The sequence below is a fragment of the Protopterus annectens genome, chromosome 1.part0, assembly GCF_019279795.1.
Source record: "Protopterus annectens isolate FY-2018-M chromosome 1.part0, PAN1.0, whole genome shotgun sequence".
NCBI classification, from domain to species: Eukaryota; Metazoa; Chordata; order Ceratodontiformes; family Protopteridae; genus Protopterus; species Protopterus annectens.
The window spans coordinates 381,985,701-382,005,426 of NC_056725.1; the positions used below are offsets into that span (position 1 = coordinate 381,985,701).

The 19,726-nt window shown below is 36.1% G+C and overlaps 1 protein-coding gene across 2 annotated transcripts in view; it reads left to right on the top strand.

The window, feature by feature from the left end:
* STPG4 (sperm-tail PG-rich repeat containing 4) overlaps positions 1 to 19,726 on the top strand; it is a 368,777-nt gene that overhangs the window by 247,355 nt on the left and 101,696 nt on the right. For both annotated transcript variants that reach the window (XM_044060218.1, XM_044060211.1), the window contains one exon: positions 1,851 to 1,905. In XM_044060218.1, the coding sequence (XP_043916153.1) occupies positions 1,851 to 1,905 (55 nt within the window). The remainder of the gene's footprint in view (positions 1 to 1,850; positions 1,906 to 19,726) is intronic.

Below are 19,726 nucleotides of genomic sequence, written 5' to 3' on the forward strand. Positions count from 1 at the left end.
TCTCGGCTGGAGTGCGGGGAGTGCCTTCTGTGTGGAGTCTGCATGTCCTCCCCACGGTTTTGTGGGTGTTCGAAAGACATGCGTAAAAGGGCGTTCCTTCGTTGAAGGTTGAATATTGAGCTGGCACCTCGGCATTCATCAAAATCTACATATATCTATATATATATATATATATATATATATATATATATATATATACACACACACACACACACTCACACACACACACACACACACACACACACACACACACACACACACACACACACACACACACACACACACACACACACACACACATTTATACATGCATTTTTCCAAAATCAAAAATCTAGATTAACTAAGAGGACACTCATTGCATAGACATCATTTAAGTCAAAGGAAAGCCATCAAAACAAGCACCAAATGTCCAAAAGGCAGTTTTGATGAAAATGTGCAAATTAATATCACACACAAAAACATTTTATCTTGTTGGGGAAAGGCCGAGATCCCCCGTCCCTTTCCTCCCCAAATATTATAATGTACTCCAAGGTTACCGTACTTTAGAGAACAGGGATATGACTGTCACCCATTGAAGTGACTATGACCAGTAGCATTTTGCACCAGGTTCAGCAAACCATAAGTAGATGTTGCCTCAGTATCACAATGAATGATGTGGTATTTCAATTGTGCCCAGAGTTTTAGGAACATTTGTGCGTCAGACAGTTCCAACAGCCAAGCTCTAGGAACTGCCTTGTGGCTGTGACTGTCCCCTTCTTCAAGTCATACTCTGGCAGCTCTCCTATGGAATGTCAAGTACATAAGCATGTAACCTGCTGTAGTCTGCAGTTTTCGACAACTGCTAATGCACTGGGTGTGCTGCTTCATTACCGACTGATGGATTTGCAGTGCTACCTGACTCAGGAAGCCTAATGTATAGTATATAGCAAGACTATAAGTAAATCACACTGGTTTTCCTGCTCACGAAGAAAAGAGAAGTACTGGGCATTTTACTCAAAATGCATTTTTAAAATATAGAATCCAGGAGCAACTATTAAGGACAACAACTGAAATAATCAGATGAAAGGGTAGCCAGATCACTACAGTTTCTTTCACAGCACTCCTTTTTTCATACCTTAGTCCTGTATGTCAAACGAGGCTTGACTGTAAAAGTATTAATTTGATTCCAAACCCCTGATGGAAAGATTTCCTTTGCAGAATGGCATTCCTTTCACTCCTTACACTCTCCTCACTCATTGCAGCTACATCTTCATGATTTTTTCTGGCATTTGCTGACCCATAGCACAATGTATGAGAAGTGGGAATCATTTTAGGTTATTTAGCTAAATTCTGCTATTATCCTATCAGAAAAGACACCTATACAACTAAATGTGATAATAATCTGGTAACAAATGTATCACAGAGTGTGTATGTCTGTCTGGAATTCAACTTTTGTCAGCAACAATTTTTACAGCCTTTTCATGTATGGTATGAGTTTTTATATCCTGCCAAAATAATTTAAATTTATGGAAGTAGTTCTGTGGATCCTGCTATATTAAGAATGTTTTAGCTATTTTGGTAGAGTTAGATGTTCTATTTTATCACACAGACAATTAAAACAGGACTTGAGTCTGTTACATACATCTGTGTGCAGTAGCCACCGTGGAAATGACCTAAGGATATGCCTTTGTTTAAGAAGTAATATATTTACTGCATGTGTTTGTTGTCAGAAGTCTCATTGAAAGCGGTTGTTCCAGTTATATTTAAAAATCTTTTGAGTTTTTCATTTAAGTATTTAATTGGATGTTATGTTAATGAATTGAAAGTTAGTTTAATATAATGATTTTATATTTGTATTTATCTTTCTTCAGGCATGTGATGTTTCGGTCTGCAGTTCAAAGATTTCCAACTATTTACTTCCGACCTGTAAGTACATTAATACCAATATTTAATGTTAGTGTGCAAGCTTTTTCTTTACCAGTAACTGTGACTTTTTGTACAATGTAACACATAATAGCTATATATGAAGCAGCATTTATTATGTGACTAGAAATATGATGTATAAAAACCACATATCTGAGTGCCTGTGACACCTGGATTTATTTAGCAATAATCCATGAATGAGTGTGCACGATGCAGGATTTATCTATGGTTGGTGTGGTTTGATCACAAGGGTGAAGCATGAGAGATTAAACAAAGCCAATCATATGCAAGCTGTTTGTTACCCACACACAGGAGTGGATTACTGCTATTATGCAATGACACTATTTAAGAAAAAAAGTCTTACTTTTTATAAATAATGCCATTGTACAAAAGGACTAAAGTGCTTTTTCATCGGTTTTTGTTAGTCTGAGGTATTCAAGATATGTTCTTTGAAGCTCTGTGGATACACAGTACATTGCTGTCTGTGCCTTTTTTGGTTAATATTTAACTCTTTTGTGGTATCTTATAGAAAGCATGTTGTTTGGGATAGCTATGTGTAGAGCTTCTCATAGAAGATGGAGATGTTTGCCTCATATTTATTGTCTGTTCATAAAATGTTTTTTCTGGCATATCATTGAGGAATAAAGTCACTAAATAATGAAAGCTGTCCATTTTGAGAGGTAAGAGGTTGCAAGATATGCAGGGGACTTGCTTGTAGCAGCACTCCTGGCATCAAAATTGTGAGTTTGTATTTATTGGAGCAGTTTACCCTGGAAAGAGTGTTGTTTTTACATTTTAAAATGTCTGCTAGCAGTACAGAGAAACTGAAGTGATTGATCTACTTCATGTGGGGAGAGCTCAGTTTACAACAAGCATACTGATTGGTCTATCTAATAAGTGTGCATGTTTTTGAGTGGTAATTACTATTTATTGAATAACTGTACTTATACTATCATGTTTCCTGATTGGTAGAGGCAGGACCAGTAGTTATAAGTGGGAAAGCATTTCTTGCTGCTTCATGAGAAAATATTTTTTATCCTGTTAAGTTGCCCAGCTTGAGTCTCCTGTGAAAAAAGACTACTAGCCTTGTTGGACTAACCCATCAAACAAAGGATAAATAAATAAAAATCAATTAAAAAAGTCTTCACCATTTAAGAGATGTGTACAACATTTACTAGTAGGTTGTAATGACTTATCTTGTTGCAGCCCCGATAATGGTGCATCATGCCATATGATGACATATATTAATGATGTAATAATGCCCAACAGGGTGAGCATTACAAGAAAATAGCAGACTGCCCAAGGGTGCTGTGGGCAGCACTGGGTCTCCTTCCTTGAAAATCTATATTTTATATATTTATGTAATATAAAGAATATGACTAATAAGCCAAATTCGAAGAACACCAAGACAGACACGTGTGCAAAGAGATGCACACACACACACACACACACACACACACACACACACACACACACACACACACACACACACACACACAAGTGTCACCGTCTTCACAAATATGGTCAATCTATAAAACAGAGTTGTGTAGAGTGCTCTGTATATAATCTGTAAAGTAGTCTGAGTAATAAAAGAAAATGTTGCGACTGTTCGATTACATAAGGAGCTACTTGTTGGCTTGTGAGTTACACTGTTAGAGCAGTGTTTGTCTAGATGTACAGTGCTGTCTAATTAACAGAGATCTAGGATACCAAGACTGTTCCATTATGACTATCCGTGAAGCCAGTATATGAACATTTAATAAGGCATAAATTTGACAGATCTAGCCATTTTTGTTACTAGTTTCAGCATGAGGATTTTGGCAACATATGCATTTAATGCAGTAGCTGCACTACAGTGTACATGTGTTTGAGGGGCTCCCAGCTCAGACTAAGCAGTCTCATTACCTTTCAGTCCCTGAGATGCAAATAGTATGCCAAGTGTAACACTTGCAAATACACCTTGTACCACTGTATATGTACTTCCACATGTACATTTGTATGTTGTCAACTAACCTGCTTATTCTGCAGTGAATTGCAAACCACATCCATCTCCACTATGTGTATGCAGAACTGAGGACAGTGTTGGGAGAAAACAATAAAAAGTACTTGGACTAGCAATGTGGCAGGATCAGGTTATACATGTGACAGAACTTTCAAAAGAAATATACATGGTTTGGATGAGGTAAAATATCTTTTTTTTTTCCGTGACTATGGTTGTGCTTATGTATGTGCATGCGTGTGTGTGTGTGTGTGTGTGTGTGTGTGTGTGTGTGTGTGTGTGTGTGTGTGTGTCTGCATGTGTGTGTGTGTGTGTGTGTGTGTGTGTGTGTGTGTGTGTGTGTGTAGACCAGTTCTCATAATGGTTATGGTCTTTACCTCCTATGCACAAAGTACAAGGTTCAATTCTGACCTCTGGCCAATGCCTGTTTGGAGTTTGCATGTTCTCCCTGTTTCTCTGTGGGGTTCCTCCCACCTCCAAAAAACATGCTGAGTGTTTACATCTCAAACTCACCAATGAATGGAGCTGTGGAGAGTGCCCTATTGGGGAAGAGTTGTATAAACCAGTATGTTATGCCTGTACTGTGGTGGCAGTGCAACAAAGCCACATGGCTTGGGGACATGGATCACAAACTGCATGCTGTTGCAGGGCTAACCACTTGATGGTGTAAAATATGACTCCAGGTGATTCAGTCATGTTGACTAATATTTGGGCATGGGTATTTGTCAGTGATAAGTGGGCTGAAGACCCAACCTATGCCAGGGACCTATGCTAACAGTGGGAGGTGTATATGTGCCATAAAGCCCAGCAACCCTGAGTCAATAAGCTATTGCTCAGTCTGGATTACCTGGGATAGGTCTGTTGAGTGAAAGCTCGATTTAAAAATCAAACAACTTTCCAAGCATGAACTAAGAATTGCTACATTCAGTGTAGGTTCACTGACAGGACAGAGCTTGGAAGCAGATTACATGATGGAACAGAGTTGGCACTTGGCTTGGGATCCAGATTCTACTATTCAGGGTGAGAATAGGCTAGAAATGGTGTAGAAATTGTGGTGAGAGAGATAGTTCAGAAGGCAGTGAGGGGTGTCATCAGAATTAGTGACAGACTAAAAATACTCATAATATTCAGATCAAAAGGATACCAGCATACTTAACTCAGCTAAAAGACTATAAAGAATATATACTTTCAGAAGTACAACATTTTCTAGACATAAATAATACTCCTGAAGTCTCCATTGTCTATGTTTGGGATGCCTTAAAATCATATCTATATGGACAAAGTATCAGATGGTATAATAACAAAAGGAAATCTTGGGATAAGGAATTGTTAGATATTCAAAGTAAACTGGACTCTTATAAGCATAATAATAAAGAAAATATTATGGACAAGAAAGTTATTGAAGAAATAAACAAACTAAATGAGAAATACAAATAAATTTTAACTCATAAAGTTAAAATAACTTTAGAGATACAAGTTTTGTCTTATTCAATAAGCCCCAAATACTTACATAGACTTAAAATAAAACAAAAGATTGAATAAACAAAACCATATCAAAGAAATCTTTTCTCTAAGGAAAAGAAGAATGTTTCTAGTATACCAGAAATACTAATTTAGAAATCACTTTCACAAGATTAACCATAACAACATTAACATGGAACCTAAAGATAAAATAAAGGAGTTTATAACCACAAACATGAATAAAAGCTTAATAAACAACAGATTAAACTATTGGACAAGAGTATTTCATATACAGAAGTTATTACACAAATAAATAAGCTTAAATCAAACAAAGCACGGGTAATGATGGTATTATACCAGAGATATATAAAATCCTTTCTAAAACTACATATTCATTAATACATAAGGTTTTATTCTGGCCCAAACTGAGTTAATAACCCCCATCTTGGCAATATACATTTATTTCACCAATTTTAAAACCTAATAAAGATCCAACTAGATGTTCTTCATATCGACCATCTCATTACTTAATGTTGATTATAAAATGTTTATGAGTATTTTGCTGATAGATTGAAGACAATTATCGGGCATTATAGACATAGATCAGACGGGCTTCATTGTAAATAGAAATACGTTTGATAATATAAGAAGAACTTTAACATTAATTGATTTTGCAAATAGGAAAAGAAAAGATTTAACACTTATTAGTCTTGATATAGGTTCAGCATTTGATTCAGTAAGTTGGGACTATCTGTTTACCTTACTGAAATGCACAAATTTCTCTGATGCATTTGTAAATTTAATTGAGCATTTATACAAAGGAACGCTGGCTTATATTAAGGTAGGATCATATGTTTGTCCGATAATGCCCATTCTTAAAGGTACAAAGCAAGGATGTCCACTTTCTCCACTATTGTTCACTTTAGTAATGGAGCCTTGGGCTAATTTGATTAGAAACAGTACTGACATAGAGGGTTTTGAAATAGAAGAAAATACAACATCAAAAATTCAACTTTTCGCAGATGATGTTCTAATTACATCAGCAGGATCTAATTCTTCTATGCAGTCTTTATTTGATAAAATGATGAATTTTAAAAGTATTTCTGGTTTAATATTCAATGAAGAAAAAACTAAAATACTACCTATATATACACGAAAAAATACTCTCATTAGTGATTTTACTAAATATGTACCCAACTCAGGTCAGATAACTTATTTAGGTATAATACTATCTAAAGATATTAAATCTATTATATATAATAACTATAATACCTGTTTTCTTAATATACAAAATCTTTTTAATACCTGGAATAATATGTTTTTACTATGGAGGAGAGACTTACAATTATTAAAATGATAATATTCCCCAAGATTTTATACTTAATACAATCAATAATACTTTCACCTACAAAAATAACTATCAAGAAACTGAATACACTAATGTTAAATTTTATGGGCACCTAATAGACCTAGGATTGCATTAAAGAAACATACTAATAGCTGGTCTCAAGGGGTATTTCTTTTCCAGACTTTAATTTATATATTATCTCTTCTATTATAAAAGTTATTACTTTATTAATAGATCGGTCATATGTCGCAAAATGGAAAGATTATTGGGAGCTAATTAGTATGCACTTCATGAAAATCTCCTTAACACATAAAAATATGATTATAAATAACTCCATGTTGTGGTTGCTAAAGGAATTTTGTACTTCACCTATTACACCTAAACATATGGTCTGTTACCCATTAAATATTATTATTAGTTATCGTAACTTTATATTCATGCACCCTAAGTATAGGGAATGGAATTTTATTGTATTCCTATAATTTATACTCAGGGTATGCTTATGTCATCTACTTCTGAAGGAGCTCATTTAGCTATAGATAATAATCTAAAGTACTGGTATCAGCTGATATCTGATAATAAAGTTAAAAATCTAGATTTCTTAAAACAAGAATTTGATCTAAGAGAAACTTGCTGGTTAGAGGTTCAGATCTTTAGACAACATCTCATTGATAGAATAGATCTAATGTCTATAACAGTTAAAGAATCTATTCCAAAACTGATTGATTACTTGATAATAAATTTACAGCATAAAGTTTCTGATAAAGGTAAACTTTCATATATACATAAAATTATCAGACAAGAAACTTTTACAATGTAGATTCATACTGGAATTATTTCACCTCTATTAATGGGGACCCACTAACTCAACAAGATAAACAATATATATTGAATCTGCTTATAGAACTACATCTTCCATTGTCTGGAGACTTTATACATGGAAATTTTACATAGATCTTTTATACACCTTTGATGATGAATAAAATTAATAATAAAGATAATCTATGTAAGAGATGTAATGTAGAAATTAATGCTGACTGGGCTCATATGTTTTATGACTGTATGAAGTTGAAAGAATACTGGAAGTCAATTAATGAATTTTGCAGGCTCTTTTACAGATAATTTCATTATTTCTAATTCTCTTATATTATTCAACACACCTGTACCTCAATGTGTTAAAAGATTAAGCTTCCCTTGTTATGGTCTATCCTAGCAGTGGCCAGGAAAATAATAACTAGAAATTGGATTTCAGATACACCTCCTTCGTTCAATGAATTTAAAATGTTATGAATATAATGTGTCATATGGAAATAAGCACAATTAGAATGAGAACAACTAGAAAAACATCACATTTTATTGTATGGGATAATTTACAAAATTTGTTAAAAAAATTCTAATTTCAATAGCACAGTATTTTAGTTTAATTAATTGATCTGATTGTAGTGGATGTCTTTGTAAATACTTTAGTTGTTTTGTTGAATATTATAATAATTCCTATTTTTAATTATTTGTATAAAATTGTTATGATATTTCTCTTATATGTTAAAACAATAAACTTGTTTTGAAAAAAAAAGAATTAGTGACAGACTCATGGCAATCAGACTCCACCCTAATGATAGGACAGTATGATCTCAGACTATGGCACACAGCATGGTTGTGATAGTGAAGAGAAGAGTACATTCAGACAGCAGCTGCAGGACATACTAGATAAAGCAGGACAACATGAATTGGTGTATGTTGATAATGGGTGACTAGAATGCACATATTGGGACAGACAGGACAAGCCTTGGAACACATGGGTGGAGCAACAGGAAAAAAAGAAGGAGAGGCCAATGGCTTGATAGTAGCCAACACTTGAAAGAGAGATGGTCACAAGATCACATACAAGAGTAGCCAACATGCAACTCAGGTAGATTTCCTCCTGGTAAAGAAAAGGTACTGGGGTAGAGTCAGTGACTGCAAATCCCCAGTGAAACAGTCAGCCCACAACATTAACCACTGGTTGCCACAATCAGCTGCAAGCAGTGGTTGGAGAAGGCTCTAAGGTCAACAGAGACCAGGCTAAAGACCTGGAAGATGACTGGAGAGAAAGCACAACAGTTCAAGGAATTACTCAGGGGTCTATCACCCCAAAAAGAGGAGGAAATAGGTGGAGTTGAAGAAGAATGGCAGCTCCTCAAAACAGCATGTTTGAGGACTACAGAACAGATATGGGGCCAAGCCAGGTATGGAAGAAAGGTACATAAGGAAAGCTGGTGGTAGAAAAGAAATACAAAAGTCCAGGAGAGCAGGAAAAAGAAGAGATGCAATAGCAAACAACAGAGCATCAGAGACGTTCTACCAGCTTCCGGAAAGTGACTCATTATGTGGCAGAGAGAAATTATATCAGGTTGCAACTTGCAAGCCAAAGACAGAAAGTTAAAGAAGATAGTCAAACACCCTTCATAAGGGATGTCAGCAACAACCTGCTCACAAATCCACAGGACATCAAAGGCAGATGGAAGGAGGACTTCCAGGAGCTTCTGAATGAAGAAAACCACACAGAAGCTGCATTGCTCCAGACACAGCCTATAGTGAGAGAAGAGAAGCCCAGCATAGAAGAAGTAAGAATAGTACAAAGGAAAATTAAGTCAAGTAAAGCAGCAGGATCAGATGAGGTTACAGCAGATATGGTAAAGACGTTGGGTGAGATAGGGGAGAAATGGCTTCTGAGGGTACTCATAGCAGTTTGGAGAGAAGGGCATATCCCAGATGACTGGAGAATAAGCATACTCATGCCAGTGTACAAGAACAAAGGGGACATCCACAACTGTGGACAGTACAGAGGTATCATACTCCTGTCACATTGCATGAAAGTCCTGGAGAGGGTGATTGATAAATTGATTTGCAGAGTGGTAGAAGGTAAGATGGGAGATGAGCAGGTCGTATTCAGATAAGGATGCAGCACAACTGACCCAGTGTTTGCAATGAGACAGGTAATTGAGAAGAAGCTACAGATGAAGAAAGAGTCCAACTGGGCATTCCTAGACTTGGAGAATGCATATGACAAAGCCTCAAGAAAGCTGATTTGGGCAGTACTGCAGTGGTTTAAAGTCCCAGAAACACTGGTAGAATTAGTGCAGGCTGTGTAGAATGACCAAATGACTGAAATACGAATAGTGTTCGGTCTCACAGAAGGGCTTCCAGTGGGAATGAGTGTGCACCAGGCTTCAACTCTGAGCCCACTGTTGTTCATACTGGTGATGGACTACATTAACAGACAGGTTGGGGGGACAGGTCAACAAAATTTCTGTATGCAGATGATATGGTATTACAGGCAGACTCTGAGCAAGGACTTCAGCAAAGGATAGCAGAACGGAATGCAAAACTGAAGACACATGGGATGAAACTCACCACAGATAAGACAGTGGCACTGGCAGCAAATTGGGAAAAATCAGAAGAAGCTGAGAATTGAGGTAGAAGGGAAGACAGTGGAACAGGTAAACAGCTTCAAGTATCTGGGAGGGGTAGTTAAGGAGAAGGGTAGTCTGAATGAAGAAGTCAAAGCTAGAATCAGGGAGGCAGCAGTCAACTGGCATAGAGTATCAGGTGTAGTCTATGACAGAAGAAGGCCAAAGAAGCTGAAAAGTAAGGTGTACAAGACAGTGGTGCGACCTATACTAAGTAAGGTGTACAAGACAGTGGTGTGACCAGTACTACTGAATGGTACAGAAACCTGGGCAGTAAAGGCAGAGCAGATGAGGAAGCTAAAGGTGATGGAAAGGAAGTGCCTGAGAAGGGTGGTAGGATGCACACTGTGGGACAGATGAAGAAATGAGGACATAAGAGCAGAAGCCAAAGTAGTTCCATTTGCAGAAAAGATCAAAGAGAACAAATTACTGTGGCTCAGGCACATGTTCAGAAAAGCAGAAGAGAATCTGATGAAGAAGATTTGGGACAGATAGGAAGAATGTAAGAGGAAGCGAGGACATCCAGCAAAGAGGTGGATGGAATGTGTGAGAGAATATCTGTGACAGTCAGGCATGTCTGTCGAAGAAAGCAGGAGTGTGACACTGAATCGAGAGAGATTGCAGCATTAATATGACACCGACCCTATGTAGAAAATGGGAAAAAGGGGATTAATGATGATGATGATGATGATGCTATGAATCTTGCTGCAAGATAGGTTGCACTCATCTTACATATTTCACAAGATGTGAATACTGGCCTTTATGTATATTCATTATCTTATTTCCATTTAATTGCATTTTAGAGGAACAGACTGTAGCACAAGGATTCTTTTACTAAGGTTTCAAATCAGATTGCCATGAATATATTATAGAAAAATTATAGCACAGAGCAACATCACATTAGGCATAGGAATATTTCAGGTCTACAAACACTGTACCAGTTTTTCCATGTTTAGTCCTATGCAGGAAATATCAGTTTATAACAGTGGCCACCCTAACTGCAATAAAATATTTTAGCAAGCTAGCTACATATTAGTCATTCAAGCCATCCTCATCTGGCACCCACATTGCAGCTGTCTTGTTAAATCTCAGGTGAGATATGACTATCTATTAATAACTGCTATTGTATCTATGATTTCGTCAGCTGCTCCCAACACCTACTTAAGTCAAATAAGCTAAGGTTTCTATGTTATATTAAATCATGTTAATATTCTTTTACCCTTTGGTGACTTTTCTCCTGTTTTGACAAGACTTTTCCTGATGTTAACACCTAATTTTGTACTTCACTATTTCAGTACTTTTCCTTAAATAACAGACAAGTAAAATGACCCACTTTTTCCCTTTCACTTTGTTTTGCAAGAGTATTACTTTAGCTTTTCCAGTGCAGTCACATGCAGACAGCATTCTATTTGACTACTGTTTGTAGGCTTGTTGTAAGTAGATTCTGACTGTATCCCTTTATGACAGATAAACCCTTTCTTTACTTCATTCTTGGCATTTTAACAAAGTCTTTGAAGACATCTATATGTTAATGTAATATTTTACGATGTGAGCCTGATTTATTTTTTTGTCTTGTGGTGAGTTGTGATGTACCAGATATTTAATTGTTATAATGATGTGCAGTCAAGGTAATGTAGGTTATGGTACTGTTATACATTTTTATCTTAACTGTTTACATGATAGAGCAGAAAGGTGGGATCATGAGTTTACTCACCTGTAATAATTGTATTACCTGTCATTACCCGAAAGGGAAGAGGTCCCATCTGTATTCTTGTGCAAGAACAGAAGGTTTCATGAATAAGTTCTAAGAAACTATTAAATGATACTAGATCCTTATATGAAGAGTGAATCCTGGCTTTATGCGGACATAGCTGTTCCTTACCATTTTGAAGAATTTGTGGCCAGTGGTGTTATGCTTATGTAAATTATTTCCTGGTATTGCAACATTAGCATATTGTGTAGTACAGTTTTTAATTAACTGATTTTTCTGACCAAAGATCTGGGGACTAGGATAATGTCTTGATCTTAGATGCTGTCTGTATGGAATTTTCATGTTCTTACTGTGCCCATGTGGGCATTGTATGGATGTTCCGTTAGGGTATATTCACTTAATGTTGCAGCATGTGTCTTTGCCAAAAAGGGTTTGCAAAGGACCATTTCAGCTATACAATTAACAAATAAATTTCAGTAAAAATTAAAGCATATTTAGGGGCCTCAGTCTCTGACTATCCATACCCATGACTTTACGACAAGAAAACCAGTAGAAACAACTGAAATCAAGGAATAACAAATGACTGCCACAGAGATGTTTTGAATAGCTAATGCAATGTGTGGTAAATATGCAAATGTATTAAAAGGCCGCTTATTAAAATTAACAGCATGTAAAATATAACTACTTTATCTATATTTTAACATTTTCACATTTGTGTTTTTTAAATGTATACTCTCTGATTTTGTATTTGTATTTTAAATTGTATATTTATACTTTTGTATACTGTATATTCCATACTTTACTTATGTCATATTCTGTTAAATGCTTTTGGAGCTTTTCTCCGTGGGCCTCCACTGAAAATGGACTCTGCTTGGCCCAGTGGACTTCCCCGATCATCAAACTGGAAATAAATAAATACATTTGTTGAGTTTATGCCAGTTTAATGTTACAGAGTGAGAGTATGTTTGCAGTGCTAGTGTTCCCTGTTTGTATAGTGACCAAATGCTGGAGAACTGATTTGGCTGTGGGATGGAGAATGACTCAACTATAGTTGCTTCCTAACCCATCTTTCTGAAATAAGGAAAGGACTTTTAATATCTTCTAGTATAGGTAGAATCAAGTATGTAAAAATATAACTGCATATAGGTACATCCAGGATACACAGTTTTCCATCTGTATGGGCTAATATAAGATCTGAGATGATACTTTCAAATGAAGTTAAAGTCAACTGGCCCTCATCATTTAAACAGCAGGGGACAAAACATTTGCAGCTATATGGATTCTTACAAAGTAATCACATTGATAACTAAGGATGGACAAAAATCTTGAGTTTCACGCACACTCAGCTAGGTCCTTGTAAAGAACTTGCTGCTGGCACAACACCTTCTCATACGTCAGTCATTCTTTACTACCACCAAGGCACAATGATTTCATTTGGAAGGGGAGTTATAGACATGTCAGAAAAAGACATTTTGAAATGCTACCTAGTCAAATTGTCTGGGTACAACTGCATACAGGATATTGTATACAAGATGCTGTATCCCCATTCACTTCCTATTTTCTGAACGGCTGAATCAGAGGCAAGTTTGTATCAATAAATTACATACCTGTGAAGTAAAAACAACTATGCTACATGGGGACTACACCTGAAAGAACCCCTAGAAATCAAAGGAAGTACCTTCAGATGACAGAAAAATATTTCACAGCTATAGCCAGCTGACAGAAATGACTTTAAAAATTTAGAGCTGCAAACAAAGCACTCCACTAAATTGTTCTAGAAAGCTATTAATGTCCTCAATATAACATTTGTGGCTATGTTCTTCTTTTGGCTTTTCCCGGTTAGGGGTTGCCACAGTGGAACTCCGGTCCGCTAATGATTGGCAGTAGATTTTTATGGTGCCAAGGTGCCAGCCGACACCCAACCTTCAACGAAGGCACGCCCATTCATGCATGTCTTTCGAACACCACTCGACCATGCAGAGGAAATGCAGACTTCACACAGAAGTCACTCCTGCCGAGAATCGAATGGGAGAACCTCTTGCTGTGAGGTGACAATGCTACCGCTGCACCACCATGGCTTGTATGTTTCTTTGTTCAGAATCATAAGGTTTGGTTTACTGCCATTTTTCCACAGTCTGAAAGTAAAGCTGGTGGAGCAAGCAGCATTCAGCCTTGTGTTTCATCTTATTTATATATTAAAGTATCAAATTACATGGTCAGAAGTAATTACTAATACATTGTTTGATATTTCCTGAAAGAAAGACACAGCTACAGTTTCTGGGAAGTCTCTCTTTGCAGTATTGTTTGCTTGAGAACTGGAACTTGTGAATCTACGTATTCATTTTATTCTTGATTGCAAACACAGTAGCCAAGACATATGCTATGTTTGTACATTTTGTAGATGAAGAAGCCCTTGAAATGTTTAATACTGCTGAGTTTCAAGAGGTGAAGGGAGAAGGTACTGCAGTAATGAATAACCAAGGAAAACATCTGCTATTTATCTATTATTTAAATTTCATAAAGAGAGGATCCAACAGAAAGTGTTGCTGCTTATATTAATTCACACTGAAGACTAAGAATTTAGTGAACTTAATGATTCAATGGTCTGAGATGATGGTAGAATCATTTGTGGTATCAGAAATGATTAACTGAGTGGTACATTGAGAAGAGAGGCAGCTCTAACATTAAATAAAATGACTGATGTGTACAGGGCATATAAAATTAATTAATTAAAGTAATAACTGTTGATAGTTTGAACTATGTAAAGTTGTTTGAGTGATATAAAAGTTGAAAGTGAATAAAAAGAGGGTAAATCAGAATTATGTACGTCATAAAAAGCATGAGAAATATGAAGCTGATACATTCTTCATAAACTGTGACTTTAATCATGATAAAAACTACCCTAATAAAAGAAGATGTCCTGCAGTAAGTTGAGTGTAGAAGATGTAGAAGCAAAACATGCTTTGTTAAAGTATGTAAATAAAAGAATTCATTTAAAGATAGTGCATGCTGTGGAGCAGTCATGAAAATGAGCTTTTTGTAGCCATCATAAGTGTTGGCAAAGTGCACAGTGTTAATAGTTTGCAGGAAAGTGGTAAGTGACATAGATAATTTTCAGCAAGAGAATTGATCAGAAATCTGGGTAAAAAAGCTCAACATTAATAATGAAGAATTGTTTTATTTAAGCTAGATACTGGAACAGAGTACAGTAGAATGTCATCATAAATGTTCAAAGCATTAAGTCTAAAACACAGTAAACAAACTATCTGTGCAAATTGTTTGCATATTCACATCACCACATAAAACCTTTGTGTCAGAAAGTGCTTAAATCTAAATATAAGCAATAAAAAAAAAATGCCATTCAAGATAAGGTGGGTGGAATCTCCTGCTGTATTGCATTATTTGTTTTGCCAGAAGCTTGGTATGGTGAAAATACTTCTCAATGGGCATGTGTAACATGGTAATATGCATTGTGAGTATGAATATTTATGTACTGGTCTGGGCTGTTTGCTTGGACTTCAGCACATTCCTATAAATCCTGCAGTGCTATCAGTAGTTTGTACTCTGATAAAATTTTCAGTAGTCTTGAGTAGATATGAAATGGAATGCATGGGTGTGATTAACAATCAGTTTACCATAAGATTAGCACTTGAATGGAACTACAACTTCTTAATAAAGCTAAAAACACTGTCTGCTATGTACAATTAAAGAAGTAGACTCATCGATTGAAGGAGTAAAGTATTTTCCTATGCGTGATGCTCACTAGGGATTTTGTTAAATTAAGTTTGATGAGGAAGCTTCCAAGCTGTGTACATTTAATTTGTCCATGAAAAGGTACATATCTCCTAAACTCCTATTTATTTAATCTGAACAAGGAGTGTTTTAAAGGGCTGCAGCACAAATAAGCAAGGGGTTTGAAGATGCTGAATATTCCTGAAGATACACTGTATGTCTTGGGACCAAAGAAAAGCAATATTAAAGACTAAGTTAATAATTAGATTGAGACAGTATATTATCAAGTTGAATAAGAGTAAGTGTAAAAGCAATGCTACTCAGTTCAGATGAAATGGCTGTGATTTAACTTCAAAATCTCTTAATCCTGATGATGATAAAGTCAAAGCAAAAGTACAGATTTCTCCACAGAGGGTAAGCACTTCAGAAGTTGTTTAGTATGGTACAGTATCTCTGGAAGTGAATGTATTTTTAGTTAGTTAGTTTTACTTTTATATTTACTATCCAGGTAATAGAACTTGCCTGAGGACCCATTTCCATCACAAAGCAGTCAAAACAGTAGTAGTAGAGAATCAGAAATTAATATAAAAGGAACATAGTACACAGCTATGTGTAACTGGTTCCTGTTAACAAAATATACTCAATAGGTTGACATTTTATCCTTTATATGCAAGCAGATTTAATTCCATATCTTATAAAAGCAGAAATATAATAGAACATCAAATAGGCAATTTAAGTGTCAAGCTGTAATGCAGTAGTGATTAGGCATGGTCACTATAATAAACACATTTATTGGTTTCAGTTAGGTATTCCCTGAGGAGTATTCTAAACAGTGAGAGTTTGTCACATTTTCTGATTTTGATATGTATTGAGTTCTGGCTTGCTGTGCTAGTTTTGAAGAGTGTATTCTTCAGTTGTAAAGTGAAAGGAATGTATATTTAGTATGAGACCTCATTGGATACAAAGATTATATGTAGTTGTTTGTGTATTAGCAAGTGGTGGGCAGAAGCATTTATTGAGGTGTTTAAAGTATAAGGTATCTAGAGGTAAGATGGCAATGGCAGTCATTGGAAGACAGTTAAAATTTTGAGTAGTCAGGCACTGATGTTTTGTGTTGTATCCCATGTAACAAATTCATAAGAATTTGTTTTCTTTTGTACACAGTTGTACAGTGTTTTGTTGAATGTTTATTTAGAATGTCATTCAGAAGACTGTCATTAAAATGACTGGAACAGGAGGTCTGCATGATAATGAGGTAAAGAACATGAAGGAGTTTTGAGTTAGTGACAGAATTTCAAAAAGGTTTGTGAATCGGACATTAGGCATCTGTTAGATAAACCTGGTGCTTTTAGATTCTATAACATTACCAACCACAAATGTATGCTTTTTAATGAAATTTGTGATAATGACTGTGTTAAAACCATGAAGCCAGATAAAGGGGGTAGTCTGCTGTTTATGGGGAAAACAGATTATTCCAACTATATGAATTCTTCACTTATGGAAGACACCTATGAAGCAGTTTCACAAAATGAGGTCAACATTGCATACAGTAAGGTAGATCTTTTTTGAATGACATGTTGTTACAGGGACTTATTACCAAAGAAAAGTTTGCATTTATGTTTAATGACAGACCAAAACTGCCTAGTATTTTTGGCATTCCGAGATCAACAAATCCATCAACAATCCACCATTATGTCCTATAGTGGATGCAGCTAGATCAAAAACCCATTTTATGGCCAAATTTTTAGATATGACATTGAAGAAAGGCTTGAGCTGCTTACCACAGATTTGTAAAGATTTTTGGGATTTTCTTAACAAGATTAGTGGGATACTTTATTAGCAATGGGGTTTTCTTAACCATAGATGTGAAGGACCTTTATTCAGTAATTCCTCAAGATAGTGGTCTACAATGGTTCCTTGAGTGCATTAGTCATATTTTTGTCTATTGTTTTACCAGGTTAAACACTCTAATGGCATTAATGGAGACAGTATTAAAATAATAACGTTATCTTCTTTGAGGGACAATTGCTAAGGCAAATAAGTGGAGTAGCAATGGGGGTAGCCTGTGCCCCCATTTTGCTAATTTTGTTATGGCACACTGGGAATCTTGTTTTTTGTTTGAGTGAATTTTGCAAGTCCTGGCAGATGTATACTAAGTTCTTGGATGACATTTTTATTTGTTGGACTGATATTGAGAGTAAGTTAGATGAATGTATCTGATATATTAACAACACTTGGATTTTTTAAAGTTCACATTTAGCACTGATAAGGATGTTATAACATACTTGGATATAGAGATTGAAAAGGACTACCAACTATGTTGTTTTAGCACTAGTATTTACAGGAAACCAACATTTTCTCTTTTTCACATTTCAACAGTTGGCACCCCAAACACTAGAAAAAAGCAGTGGTGAAGGGACAATGTGTCTGTTTGGCACAGATGGGTATTCCTATGGGAATGTGTGTACTTATTAATATGTTCCTCAAAAGAGGATGCCCACTCAATTTTGTCAACACTATTATGGGAGAGCTGGTTACTAGAAGGAGAAATGTTTTTTACACCACATTAATCCTGGGGACAAAAAGGGATGATGAGGTGATCTCAAACTCCCCAGATAAAAAGTTGGGAAGGTCCTTATTAACACCTACAACAAACAGTGGTCCCATTTCTGATACTTTATGTAAAAATTGGAGTTTGCTTATGGAAGATTTGGAAATATGTAGAAAATTGGAGGAGGGACCCCTGATAACCTACAGGAAAGATAAAGTGTTTTAAAAATTATTTGGAGAGGAGCAATGTACTTTTCCCAGTGAAGAGTAGTTCCAGTGGCATAGCTAGAGGGGGCAAGAGGAGCAGTCCACCCTGGGTGGCAATTTTAGGACTGTCAAATGTACTTTAATTGTTTAATTTACATTTACTTTAATAAAAAAATGGGTACTTACACATTATTTCAACCAAATTTTTAAGCAGGCATAATTCACGTTGATGTAGGAAAACAAATGTATGTTGTAATGAAGACGGGTGTATAAACTCCTAAATACTATTCTCGGACATTAGTTAGGCAGTAGGAACAGGAATAATGGCAAAATTCCTCTTCCTGTTTAGAGTCCTTTAATGACACAACTTAATGTAAAATAAAATGAACATCTGTATTTTTTTTACTACCGTGTGGGGACATTGTAAGGTTGTTTTCATCATTTTTGACATTTTTGTTTCGGCTTGTTCCAATTTCGACTTTGTTTTTTTGTGACTGTTTGTTATACTTTTCTGCTTGCCCTCATTAACGGAGGCACATGTGCATGTACATAATTACATAAAACTAGTGAGTGTGTGTGTGTGTGTGTGTGTGTGTGTGTGTTTATATATATGCTATCCAGCAGTTAGTGCAGAGGGTTAAGGCTCCAAACTTGTAATGAACTGCTTCCTGTAATCCAGACGGTTTGATTTCTTCCACCTTTGTTTCACCGAAATGTGACGGAGCAAGTTACTTCTTCAGACAGTGCTCCCTGGATGACTCTACAGTCCATGACAACAAAACATTTAGTAAGTGGGCATTGTAAAAACTGATAAGCAGAAAATGCTGCATATAGTTATATTTGGTGGAATGTGTATGAAGGGCTTCGAAAACAGCCACACATTTTTCGTAAGAATCTGGTTGCGATAATACGTAAGTACCAAAAAATGTTATAAAAGGCATTATTCTTTAAGAATGATCCCATAGCTAGTCTCACTGCATCACGTTTGTGCATGTGCATTGTCACACAGATGTCCTGTTCTTCCTGGATACATGCGCATGAAATTTTAAGTTTAGCAGTACATGCTTCTTGTTGCAAAAGCTGCTATGCCGTTCAGTTCAAGTAAGGGAATTCTTTTTGTTGCTACTGCTGCCATGCCATTTCAGTACATGCTTCTTCCTTATTGCTGCCATTCAAGTAAGGAAAGTGTGTGTGTGTGTGTGTGTGTGTGTGTGTGTGTGTGTGTGTGTGTGTGTGTGTGTGTGTGTGTGTGTGTGTGTGTGTAAAGTGCCCCAGTCAGGCCCAAACCCTGTACCTTAGGTACAAGATCCTGAATTCTCTACGCATACCACCATAGCTCTCAACTGTCCAGATTTTCACAGAATGTC